General features: G+C 37.8%; 1 protein-coding gene across 1 annotated transcript in view; it reads left to right on the top strand.

The window, feature by feature from the left end:
* The window catches only part of ADGB (androglobin), a 206,616-nt gene that overhangs the window by 50,787 nt on the left and 141,728 nt on the right, over positions 1 to 14,101 (top strand). Inside the window, exon 8 of the mRNA XM_043457333.1 lies at positions 9,462 to 9,727. Coding sequence (XP_043313268.1) covers positions 9,462 to 9,727 — 266 coding nt within the window. The remainder of the gene's footprint in view (positions 1 to 9,461; positions 9,728 to 14,101) is intronic.

Consider the following 14,101-nt stretch of genomic DNA (forward strand, 5'->3'; position numbering starts at 1 on the left):
CATATTACCATTGACACTGAAATTAATCAGACTAAGGTGCATAGGTTTTAGAAAAGGCAGAGGAACCAGAGATCAAATTGCCAACATCTGCTGGATCATCGAAAAAGCAAGAGAGTTCCAGAAAAACATCTACTTCTGCTTTATTGACTATGCCAAAGCCTTTGGCTGTGTGGATCACAATAAACTGTGCAAAATTCTGAAAGAAATGGTAATACCAGAACACCTGACCCACCTCTTGAGAAACCTGTATGCAGGTCAGGAAGCAACAGTTAGAACTGGACATGGAACAACAGACTGGTTCCAAACAGGAAAAGGAGTACGTCAAGGCTGTATATTGTCACCCTGCTCATTTAACTTATATGCAGAGTACATCATGAGAAACGCTGGGCTGGAGGAAGCACAAGCTGGAATCAAGATTGTCGGGAGAAATATCAGTAACCTCAGATATGCAGATGACACCACGGTTATGGCAGAAAGTGAAGAAGAACTAAAGAGCCTCTTGATGAAAGTGAAAGAGGAGAGTGAAAAAGTTGGCTTAAAGCTCAACATTCAGAAAACTAAGATCATGGCATCTGGTCCCATCACTTCATGGCAAATAGATGGAGAAACAGTGGAGGCAGTGTCAGACTTTATTTTTTGGGCTCCAAAATCACTGCAGATGGTAATTGCAGCCATGAAATTAAAAGATGCTTACTCCTTGAAAGGAAAGTTATGACCAACCTAGACAGCATATTGAAAAGCAGAGACATTACTTTGCCAACAAAGGTCCATCTAGTCAAGGCTATAGTTTTTCCAGTAATCATGTATGGATGTGAGAGTTGGACTGTGAAGAAAGCTGAGCACCAGAAAATTGATACTTTTGAACTGTGGTGTTGGAGAAGACTCTTGAGAGTCCCTTGGACTGCAAAGAGATCCATCCAGTCCATCCTAAAGGAGATCAGTCCTGGGTGTTCATTGGAAGGACTGATGCTGAAGCTGAAACTCCAATACTCTGGCCACCTCATGCAAAGAGTTGACTCATTGGAAAAGATCCTGATGCTGGGAGGGATTGGAGGCAGGAGGAGAAGGGGATGACAGAGAATGAGATGGCTGGATGTCATCACCGACTTGATGGACATGAATTTGAGTAAACTCCGGGAGTTGGTGATGGACAGGGAGGCCTGGAGTGCTGCAATTCATGGGGTCGCAAAGAGTCGGACACAACTGAGTGACTGAACTGAACTGAACTGAAGGTGCATAGAGATAATTATATCAATAGATCTAAACATACTGTCAATCAGAATGCTGATTTTTACAAGATCAAATCCACAGTACAGTTACCAATTTGGATCATCTCTGATCTCTGATGTTAGAAAGCTAGCATTCTCAGGTCCAGGTTAAAGCAGATTGAAGACAGGTTCTAGTCACTTGGATTCTATCATTTAAAACATCCTTTCAGCAAGATGAGCTAGCCACTGCATAGTTCAAATAAAAATAGTTGTAGGGAAAAATTAGGAGAGTAGACAAACTCCTTGACACCTTTTCCTGGAAGAGAACTGACCTTGCTTTTTTGCCTTCAGAAAGGTCCAGATGGCAGCCTTTTTATATCTTCTCATGGAAAATCATTTTCTGATACCTAAGAGAATATTTATTGGCATAATATGGTCAATGTTAGTAAGGAGAAGTAGAGAGAGGGTGGGATTTATAAACATGGACTTTACTAATTTTTATCTTCAATGTTGATGGAATACTTATAATTTTCCTTTAATTTTTCCTGCAATAAAGATACCAGAGACATTAAAACATCAGACATCTATCAGAGGGTGGTAAAGAAACAGGAGATCACAATAATTTTTGACTAGGAAATTATTAAATTAAAAATTGTCAATAGTCTCTTGCTAGAATCATATAATGAAATTTTGCATGAAAATTGAAAACAATGTTCATATACTTTCATGATTATAAAACCAGTTTAATAATTAAATTAAATTTAAAAATTGTAGTATTTTAGATGCTCAATTTGCATGAATATATGATTGCTTATAAAATGTCTATAATAATGATATAAGGGAGGGAAGCTTGAGCTTTGGATTCAGAACTGTATATCTAGATTTACATTTTTATACTTCCTGCTTCAAGCTATGTAAATTTTACAAGTAATATGATTTTGGGGGCCCAGAGTTTCCATATGTAAAATAGTGGTAAAAAATTACCTATCCTATCTGGCTGTTCTGGGGATTGAAAAGGTGAGAGTGTTGGAAAAAGTAGCTGATGTATGGTAGAGAGATAATTAGTGCTAGTTCCTTTCCCCTAATGCATATCACTAGATTATTTAATATTATATAGAAATATGTATGATAGCTAGTAATCAACCTTTGGAAGCAGAGAAAAGTCTAAACAAATAAGTGAGACTGACTCAGATGTTCAAATTTATCATTTTACTTCTAAATATAATCAAAAAGTAAAAGATATGTACTCTCTTTGATTTATGTCAAATGTGTAGGATTTTTTATTATGAATACTCTGCCATAGTATTCATATAATTTAAAATTGCAATTACACTATAAAATCACAAAGTTAATTCATGTGTATATATGTGTATAATTTTAAATGAAAAGAATGTCATGGAACTGTAATAATGATTGTTAAGAAATGTTTAATTTGAAATCACCGTCTGCCAAGGATGCAGGGAGAGGTTGGGCATGGCTTCCTGGAGAAAGTTCTGATTTGATCAGAGCCTCTACTCTTGGCTGGGTTTGATTTGAGAAGAAGGGAGGGAAAGGGCATGGAAAGCAGGAGAACGGTAAGATCAAAGCCATTGGTCTGTTCAGAAGTTGGATGGTTCTTTTACTACGAAGGATTCCGTGTGCCACGACAGCCCCTGAGGGACTCCATTGGGCATGGTCATGGTCATGGTTTAACAGAAGTCCAATAGAATCAGACTATTGAAGTTTCAAATTGTGTTCACTGCTGACTTTTTCCATATGAAAATCAGAGTGAAAAGTGTTTTGTGATGTCTTCAACAGACAGCCCTTTCCCTTCCCTCTCGCATAGAAGTACCAAAGGGAGACATTGCTAGATTTGCAATTGTTGACCTTGCCTCATGTTTTCCTACAGTTAGCACTGTCTTATCATTTGATAATAAAAAAACCAAAAATTGTAACTCTCTGTATTATACTAGAAACACAGAGTGGATATTAGAAGTCTGCCAATTTCAAATGAAGAAATGATGTTTTTCTCCACAAATTTGTCTGATCTTGATGTAATTCATTTGAGAATGGAACACTCCACCATCCCACACTTAAGTCTAACTGTTCAAGAAGTTGTATAGTCTCATCCTGTGGGGTCTGAATATTTCTTTTTCACAGTATAACATTTATTACATTGTAGGTGGAAAAAAACACATGGTTTTGGATTCAGAAAGATCTGTTTTAATCCTGGTTTTAGTATTTCCTAGTCTATCATTTCAGAGAAGGCAATGGCACCCCACTCCAGTATTCTTGCCTGGAAAATCCTATGGACGGAGGAGCCTGGTAGGCTGCAGTCCATGGGGTTGGGAAGAGTCGGACACGACTGAGCGACTTCACTTTCACTTTTCACTTTTATGCATTGGAGAAGGAAATGGCAACCCACTCCAGTGTTCTTGCCTGGAGAAGCCCAGGGATGGGGTCGCACAGAGTCGGACATGACTGAAGCGACTTAGCAGCAGCAGCAGTAGCAGTCCACCATTTGTGACTGCATAAAATTTGCAACCTTCTCTTATACCTCAATTATGATTGCACTACTTAGGTTACAGAGCCTTTGGGGGATTAAATGCAAAATACAAAACAAAACAAAAAACCCTACCTGGCCACCCACATCTTCATTCCGCTTCTCAAATGTTCTAAAATCATTATCCCCTAGGGTCTTAACCTGAACTGTTCTTTCTTTATGCCTTAAATGATCTTCCATCAGATATTTACTTGGCTGGATATGTCATAATACTTAGATCTCACCAGGTTTAAATATCAACTCCTCAGAAAAGCCTTTTCAGCCATCTCGGTTTAAATAATTTCTTTCCCAAATGATTCCATAGCCCATTGTTTATTATTTTATTTTCATTATGAAAGTTATCACCGCCTTCCACTGAGAAGTTATCACTGCCTTCCATCTTCCACTGAGATGTATGAGAATAGGAACTCTTTTTTGTCTTTCTCAATGTTGAGACTTCCAGTGCTTAGAAAAAACGAAACAGCATGACCAGTACACGGTATGATCTGCACAAATGTTTGTTGCTAGAATAATTTTAAAAAATACTTTAAAAGGCTAAACCAGAAGTGTGCAAAAGATTCTTTGGTAATCCAGTGCAGGAACATATAGCTTAATTTCCCCAGAAAGTAATGCTTAAACTGATCTCAAAGGATTAGTTGAAACTAGTGAGGCTTATTGGGGCAGGGAAGCCAACTCAGAGAAGAAAGAATAGCATGGAAGGACAAGACAGCATGGTGTACTCCCAGAAAAGCACATGAATCTGCAGGAGTGGATTTTGGCTGCTGGATTCTAGAGGAGAGGTGAGTAGGGGGTGGAGAGGTGTATAGGAGCAAAACAGATGAAGTTAAGAAATTTGCAACAGAATGCCGCTGAGAGCTTTTATACAGGAGGATGATCTCGATCAGGCTTGTGAGTTTGGAGCCTTGCTCAGAGCAGGAGGACAGATATGAGGACTGGAGTAGGGAACCTGGTTTGTGCAGTACTGCAGAAGGGCTTCTATGGAAAAAAAAAAAAAAAACTGGTAAAAATGGAGAAAGGAGGACTTCCCTGGTGGTCCTGAGGCTAAAACTCCACATTCCCAATGCAGGGGGCCTCATATCAATCCCTGGTCAGGGAACTAGATCCCACCTGCTGCAACTAAGAGTTCATATGCAGGATCAACTGACGATCCCGCATGCCATAACGAAGATGGAAGATTCCAAGTGCTGCAATGAAGACCCGGTGCAGCCAAATAAATAAATGTTTAAAAAAGAAAAGATAAAAGAGAACGTTCAAAAAAAAAAAAAAAAAGAATGTTGAAAGGGTTGTCTACTGCAGTAGGAGGAAGAGGGATCAATGGGATGTATTTTTTATTTGAGGAGAGTTTTGAGGAGAGTTTCAACGTGAGAGACTTTGTCATTCTCACTTTTCTAAGTTGACTGAAAAGTAGAAGATGGTAACAGGATGTTTTTGCTGGTTGATCAATTGATTTGTTTTTGGATAGTTGTCTATTAGATGGTGGTACACATGAGCCTGGTTATCTGAAGAGAGGTTTGAGCTGGAGCTTATGAGTTGAGAGTTACATACACATACAGGTGAACCCAAAATGTGATTGTGCTTATTCACTCAATGAGGAAAGGATATAGGATAGCAAGAGCATACTGAGGAGAACTATGGAGTTCAGTCAGTTCAGTCACTCAGTCATGTCTGACTCTTTGTGACCCCATGGAACTGCAGCATGCCAAGCTTCCCTGTCCATCACCAACTCCCAGAGCTTGCTCAAACTCATGTCCATCGAGTCGGTGATGCCATTCAACTATTTCATCCTCTGTCGTCCCCTTCTTCTCCTGCCTTCTATCTTTCCCAGTATCAGGATCTTTTCTAATGAGTCAGTTCTTCCCATCAAGTGGCCAAAGTATTGGAGTTTCAGCATCAGTCCTTCCAATGAATATTCAGGGTTGTTTTTCTTTAGGATTGATTGGTGTGATCTCCTTGCAATCTTCTCCAACACCACAGTTCAAAAGCATCAATTCTTCAGTGCTCAGCTTTCTTTATGGTTCAACTCTCACATTTATACATGACTACTGGAAAAACCATAGCTTTGACTAGACAGACATTTGTTGACAAAGTAATGTCTCTGCTTTTGAGTATGCTGTCTAGGTTTGTCATAGCTTTTCTTCCAAGGAGCAAGCGTCTGTTAATTTCATGGCTGCAGTCACAGTCTGCAGTGATTTTGGTGCCCAAGAAAAGAAAATCTGTCTCTGCTTTTTAATATGCTATCTAAGTTTGTCATAGCTTTTTTTTTTGCAATAAAAGATGCAAAGCTTCTTTTAATTTCATGGCTGCAGTCACCATCTGCAATAATTCTTGCCTGGAGAATCCCCATGGACAGAGGAGTCTGGCGGGCTGCAGTCCATGTGATCAGAGTCGGACACAGCTGAAGCAACTTAGCATGAATGCATACAACATAGTAATTCAATGTTTTTTATATGTTGAGAAATGGTCAGCACAGATCTAGTTAACAGGCATCACCACACATGGTTATAATTTTTTTTTGCCTTGTGGTGAAAACTTTTAAGATCTACTTATACACTACTGTGTTATTAACCACAGTCACCCTGCTGTGCATTACAGTGCTCTGACTCATTTATTGTATAACTGGAAATTCGTAATTTTGGAATACCTTCACTATTTTGCCCAAATCCCACCCTTTGCCTCTGGCAACCGCAAATCTATTCTCTATATCAATGAGTGTGTTTGCTTTCAGATTCCATATATAACTGAACAAATCATACAGTATTTGTCTTTCTTTGATGTATTTCACTTAGTATAATGTCCTTAAGGGGCTTCCTTCATAGTTCAGTCAGTAAAGAATCCATCTGCAATGCAGGAGGCCCAGGTTCTATTCCTGGTTCAGGAAGATCCCCTAGAAAAGGAAATGACAACCCACTCCATTATTCTTGTCTGAGAAATCCCATGGACAGAGGAGCCTGGCCCGCTACAGTTCATGGGGTTGCAAGAGGCAGACACAAATGAGCAACTAAACCACCACTACTAACGTCCTCAAAGTCCATCCACATTGTTTCAAATGGCAAGATTTCTTTCCTTTTTTTATGGCTAAACAATGTTACATTGTGTATATGAATACTACACTTTATTCATTCATCTGTCCATAGACACATACATCTTGGCTATTGTAAGTAACATTGCAGAGAACATGAAATTGTTCTTTTTGACAAACTTCTGTCTTTTTGAGTTAGTGCTTTCATTTCCTACAGACAAATACCCAGAAGTGGAATTGTGGGACTATGTGATAGTTCTATTTTTAATTTTTTGAGGAAATTCCATACTGTTTTACATTCTGGCTGTATCAACTTATGTTCCTACCAACAGTGTACAACGGTTCCTTTTGCTCCATATCCTTGCCAACGCTTGTCATTTCTTGTCTTTTTAATGATAACTAGTATGCATGTGAGGTTGTAACTCATTGTGGGCTTGACTTATATTTTACCTGATGATTAGTGATGTTTAGCACGTTTTGTTGTACCTATTGACCATCGGTTTATCTTCCTTGCAAATATGTCTGTTCAGATCCTCTGCCTATTTATTAACTGGATTATCTTTTTATTGATTAATTCAGATTTTAATTTGAATTAGTTAAAATTAAAACCTGGTCTGTTCGGATTTTCTGTTTTTTTGTATTAGTAAGTGGTATGTTTATAGGAATTTATCCATTTCTTTTAGGTTGTCCAATTTGTTGTGTGTTTGTTTCTCATAGTCTTTTATGGTTCTTTGTATTTTGTGTATTAAGTACAATGTGTCTGTTTCATTTCTGATTTTATTTATTTGTTTTTGTTGGTGAGTCTAGTTAAGGGCTTTTCAGTTTTGTCTGTCCTTTCACAAAACCAGCTCTTAGTTTCTTTGATTTTTCCTATTGTCTTTTTAGTCTCTCAATCATTTGTTTAAACTCTATTTGTTACTTGGGAAGATCCCCTGGAAGAGGGCATGGCAGTCCACTCCAATACTCTTGCCTGGAGAATCCCATGAATAGAGGAGCCTGGTGGGCTACAGTCCATATAGGGTCTCAACCACCACATTTGTTATTACTTTCCTTCTACTATCTTTAAGCTTCATTTGTTCTTCTTTTCTAGTTCTTTAAGGTGTGAAGTTAGGTCGTTTTTTTAAGATCTGATTTCTTAATGTACCTCTTAGAATTACTTTTGTCTTGTTATATTTGATTTGCTGTTGTATCTATTGTATTTTTGTTATGCTGTACTTCCATTTTATTTATCTCAAAGCATTTTGTTGATTTCTTCTTTGGCTCATTGGTTGGTCAGTAGCATGTTGTTTAATCTCCACATAGCTGTGAATTTCCGTTTTCTTCTTGTAATTAATTTCTAGTTTCATACTAGAAAAGATGTGCTTGGAAAAGGTAGGTACTATGATTTCAATCTTCTTGAATTCATTAAAATATTTTTTGTGACTTAACATGATATATTCTGGAGAATATTCCATGTGAAAAATGTTTATTCTGTTGGTTTCAGATGGAATGTTCTGTATGTGTCTAAATCCATTTTATTTAATGTGTTTCTCAAGACCAATGAGCTTCCCTGGTAGCTCAGCTGGTAAAGAATCCGCCTGCATTCAGGAGAACCGGTTTGATGCCTGGGTTGGGAAGATCCGCTGGAGAAGGGATAGGCTACCCACTCCAGTATTCTCGCCTGGAGAATTCCATGGACATGGGAGACTGGCAGGCTACAGTCCAAGGGGTTGCAGAGTGAGACACGACTGAGCAACTTTCACAAGATCAATGTTTTTTTTTTTATCACTTTTCTGTCTGGAAGATCTATTTATTGAAGAAAGTGGGGTGTTAAAGTCTCCTATTGGGTACTCTTCTATACACTGGCCTTGGGATTGGTGAGTCCATGAAAGCCCTTTAAGAGCTGTTTCAGACAGTAAAGAACCTGCCTGAAATGCAGGAGACCTGGTTTCGATCCCTGAGTTAGGAAGATCCCTTGGAGAAGGGAATGGAAACCCACTCCAGTATTCTTGCCTGGAGAATCCCATGGACAGAGGAGCCTTGCAGACTACAGTTGATGGGGTCACAAAGAGTCAGACATGACTGAGTGACCAAAACTTTCACTTTACTTTCACTTTCTGAGTTTTCTATAACCTTGTGGGCCTCATGGATGCAAACCCTGCTGGCTTTCAAAACTGAGTGTTTGGGGAACTTCTCTCTGATCTGCAGGTCTTAAAAGTTGGAATGCCAGATGATGCAGGGTGCAAACCCTTGCCTCCTCACGGAAAATCTTCAGAATGTGAGTTCTTTCCAAATCATGGGTCATTGCACTGGCTGGGTTTTATGGCAAGACTGTTTCTCAGCCTCTCCTGTCCATTCTCATTTGCCAGATATGTAGGAATTCCTCAGCTAGTTTTTCCCCCCACCAAGAAAACTGTTCTGTATGTAGCTGTAAATTTGCTGTGTCCCTAGGAAGAAGTGAGTTTAGAATCCTCCTATATCACCATCTTAACGGGAACTCTGTATTTGGTTTCTTTGTGTCAGCAGAGCCCAGCACAGAGTAGGCACTTCAATGCTTGTTGAATGAATGAATACATAATGGTGTTTTTAATTAAAATGTGAAGTAACTATTGATCGGTCTTATGAAATAGCAAGTTCATGTGTTTTCTGTCAGTAATTTCTTGATGTGGAGTAAGAAGTTTAATTTGGAAATTAATTTTGTTTTTCACCTAAGCCCAGGATATACGGACAAAGTTTGGGAGCTCTTGAAAGAAATATTGCCCGAGTTTAAGCTGTCAGATGAGTCCAGCTCTGAAAGCAAAATAACTGACATAGAGGCCAAATTAAAAGAACAAGGAAAAGAAGTGAAGGATGGGAAAGAAGTGAAGGATGGAAAAGAAGTGAAGGATGGGAAAGAAGTGAAAGATGGCAAGGAATTCAAACCTGAAAACTCAATAACGACACTAAAACTGCCTGAGAAAAGTGAAAGGGCTTTAAAGGGTAAGACAATTTATATCACAATGCTATTCAGTATGGACATTGTATATAAATGATTTATAATCATTGCTGGATTTAACGACTATTTATAAGCATTGTCATTTATTAAATGTTGTGAAAACAGTCATTCAAGTTTCTCTATTTCTTGGATATTAGAGCTTGCAGTGGCATTTATGTTAATTATTTCACTATATTTTGCTCTCCTTATAATCAAAGGTAATTATATATTTTAATGATATTAAATTAATATGGTATTAATATAGAAAAAAGACATTAAGTTTCCAGTTTCCCTTCATTAAACACATCTTTCTTATATGTCATATGTAGAGTGGAATGGGCCAAAATACCAAACCTGAAAAGTGGTCCTATCTCAGAATATGTGAAATGGATGCAGATTAGACTATGATTTGCAGGTTGTTTATTATAAGGTGAAAGTTAAAATCTAGCAGTTATATTTTTCAGGTTATTTTGCAAAGTGTAGAAGTGTGTTTCTTAAGGTGAGAAATATACTTAATAAGTGGTCATTTTTATACTTTCTAAAATATTTCATATACCATGCATATGAACAATAATGCTTGCAAGTAGAGTTGAATATACTAGAAAATGCTAAATTTTTTGTATAGCTGTGATAACATCTATAACAGTCTTTCAGATATTTATGCTTTATAAGATATTGATGTTTTGTTCTTATTTAGATCTTGCATATCAGCATTTCCAATCATATACTGCCCTGAAATAACTACTGTAAATGTCCCTCAAAGATAAGCAAAAAAATTAAGTATGTGTGATTTCTGCCCCATCATGGATCTCTCTTAAAATAATCTAATGTGCTTTAGTTTATAAAAGGAAGCAAAAATGAGAAAATAGCCAGGTTAAATTTGTTTTACCCAGTGTATCCTAAATTAATTTGAACCTGGAATCTCTTTCTCATGTATCACAAATTAACATCTATCTTCCACCTATTTGGGTTTTCCAGGCAGCTCAGTGGTAAAGAATCCACCTGTAATGCAGAGGATGCAGGTTCGATCCCTGGGTTGGGAAGATCACCTGAAGAAGGAAATGGCAACCCATTCCAGTATTCTTGCCTAGGAAACCCCATTGACAGAGGAGCCTGGCAGGCTACAGTTCATGGGGTTGCAAAGAGTTTGACATAACTTAGTGACTTAACAACAGCAGCATCCATCCATCCAATTAACCATTCATTCAATGTACCTGGGCTTCCCTGGTAGCTCAGTCGGTAAAGGTCTGCCTGCAATGCCGGAGACTTGGGTTCAAACCCTGGGTTGGAAAGATCCCCTGGAGAAGGCAACGGCAACCCACTCCAGTATTGCCTGGAGAATTTCATGGACAGAGGAGCCTGGCGGGCTACAGTCCTTGGAGTCACAAAGATCAATGTACTATTTGCTGAGAATACCCATAAGTGTTCCAGGAATTAGCAGTAACTTGAGCAAAATCAAATGTGGATCTCACCTCTTAGAGCTTAAGTAACATGAGAAGGACTAACATTAATTTTAAAAATCATAAATACATACTAAGACATGAGTCTTGAAGGGAAATACAGGAAACTATAAGTCGTTCATATGGGAGACCAAGTCTGGGGCACCAGGGAAGAATTCCTTAAGGAATTTTGAGCTGTGTTCACAAAAATTAGAAGGATATCTGGGGGAAGATGACGGACTGTGGAAGGAAAAGAATTCTAGGTAGAAGAGAGAGCATATATAAATATTATGAGGCAGCAGCAGAAATGGCAGTGACTTGGAAGTCCTGGTAGATGTTCTTAGCTGGAAGAGAGGATGTGAGAAATAAAGTGGCTTAAGAAGAACCTGAAGAAGTAGGTAGGAGAGTGATCATGTCAAAACTTCTAGGTCATGCTAAGAAATTTGATCTTTACCAAAGAGCCGTTGACAGCTAATGAAGAGTTTAGAGTTGAATCATGATCTATTTCACATTTTGAAAAGGATATTCTGGTTCTCTGAGAAAAAAATAACTTGGAATGCAGGCGGAGGTGGAAGGTCAGTGGCGTAAGAAGTCACAGAAAAAACAATTTGATGACTGTTGTATCAGTTCATGTTAGAGATGACAGTAGCTTGGAGCAGGTTAATAGGATTGTCATAGTGGAGAAGCAGACACAGTAAATTATTGAGAGATATTTATAAAGTAAAAAATAGCAGGATGTGGCAAAGACAATTTGTAGAATTCTTACTTGCAGAACTGTATAGATGGTAGTATGTTTAAGGCAGCTGGGTAACGCAAAAAAGAGGAATGGCTTTATGAGGAGAGATCACAAAATGATTTAGAACATATTGAGTTTGAGGTGCCTTTAAGAAATCAAGTGTACTTTTCATGTCAGGAGTTCCAGGCTGTTGATATACCCTTGAGGATCATTGACAAATGCATGCTAAATTAAATGATGAATTATATTCCCAATGAGATGTTGTAGAGTGAAAAGATTAGGAACCTTAAGACTAAGCCTGAAAGAAGCTAAATATCTGAGAGCTGGTACAAAATAATGAGCTGGCAAACAAGGTTAAAGAATGACCAGGAAAATAGGAAGATCAGCTGAGCAGGTCACTGTTGAAAAATCAAAGGAAAAGAATGTTTCAAGAATCGGAGAGATTGTATGTTCCAAACAGTGTTGAGAGTTGAAATATGATGGGAATTCAAATTTCTCTGTTAGATTTTATGATACAGAGGTCACTGGGCACTGGTAAATGATGGAAGTGGAAAACACATGGAGAGATTAAGATATAAGTGGGAAGTAAAATAATGTATAAAGAAACCTGTTATAAATTTGTCTGTGAAGAATAGGGAGAGTGAAAAAGTGGAATCTGTCAAGGAAAACGGGGGATTCATGAAAAATATTTAAACTTTTATCTAACAAAGATGGGTCAAGTATTTTTAAGTGGCAATTTGGAAGAGGTAGTTGAGATGACAGCCATAGCGCAGGTTTCCAGAGAGCAAAAGTGAAGGGATTGGTCCAACCTGGGGAGCAATGTCTCCTCCATCCTAACAGATTGGCACAGAGAATGAGAGAAAGGATAGATGTGGATATCAGTGGGTGAGTGGGTTTGATAGAGAGAAGTTGAGGGTTTCTGAAAAAAGACTTCTATTCTCTCTCTTTATAAGCAGACCATTTATGAGCTGAGAGTGAAGTAGAGGCGGAGATGGAGGTTCTCATGATTATTTAAAATAGGGCAGAAGCTTGCAGAACTAGGGAAAGATTATCTCCAGTAGGATGTAGGACTCAGCTGCTAATTTTACTCAGAGGGGTTGGCCAGATAGGTGAAATGAAGCGAAAGAGGAATAATAAATTTATTTTGTATTGGCAAAAACACATTTTGGTAAACATTTTTGCATACTTTCCAAATTTCTATGTGAAATAGTGTTTTTTTCCTATTCACAGATTTTATTATATATTATTTTAAGTTATGGGTTTTGAATAGGCGTTTAGTGAAAGTATTAGTCTCTCAGTTATCTCTGACTCTTTGCAACCCTGTGGACTGTAGCTCACCAGGCTCCTCTGTCCATGGGATTTTCCCATCAATAATGCTGGAGTGGGTTGCCATTCCCTTCTCCAGGGGATCTTCCTGACTCAGGGATTAAACCCAGGTATCTCGTATTGCAGGCAGATTCTTTACTGTCAGGGCCACCAGAGAAGCCTATTTTAAAAATCATACATGAAGTCATATATTATTACCTGTAACTAGTTTTAAGTCAAAATCACAAAATGAAATTCTGATCATCTATTTTTATACTTGTTTACAAATTAAATATTTCACCCTATACTTATAGTTATCTTTGCCTTTGTATCTGACATAGATGTTAAATCTACTATAAAGCTAAGATCCGAGATAGTTTTATTTTAGAGGCTAAGAAACAGCACACGGTGTTAATGTTATAGTTTTTTTATATATGCAATTTTTTTAAAAAAACAACCTGATCAATACTGATTACAAATTTAGCAAATGATAAAAGAATGAATGGCAGAAATTTGAAATTTCTGTTTTAGAATTGGAAGGGATTTATTAGGGAATTAAAAATCCCAGGGAATTTTTTAAGATGAAGGAAAACATGTTTCACAGAAATGTAAATATGGATGGAAATTCAAGTGGTAGATGGTTCTGGGTACTGGGTTTACTATAAACATCTTGTTGACAATAAGATGTTGGTGTGGATGTTGGTTGGTGGCCAGTCTCCACCAGAAGATATTCTAGAGGCAGAAAGCTGAGTTTCTTGAAATGCAGGCCCCAAATAAAGAAAGTCTAAGAGGGCTCCACATTTAAGACTCAACTTTAAATACATTTTTTCCTGATTTTTTTTCTTTTTAAAATGAGACTAGCCTGGCACCATGATTTTATACAAATAAATTATATTCAC

The sequence above is a fragment of the Cervus canadensis genome, chromosome 33, assembly GCF_019320065.1.
Source record: "Cervus canadensis isolate Bull #8, Minnesota chromosome 33, ASM1932006v1, whole genome shotgun sequence".
Taxonomy (NCBI): Eukaryota; Metazoa; Chordata; class Mammalia; order Artiodactyla; family Cervidae; genus Cervus; species Cervus canadensis.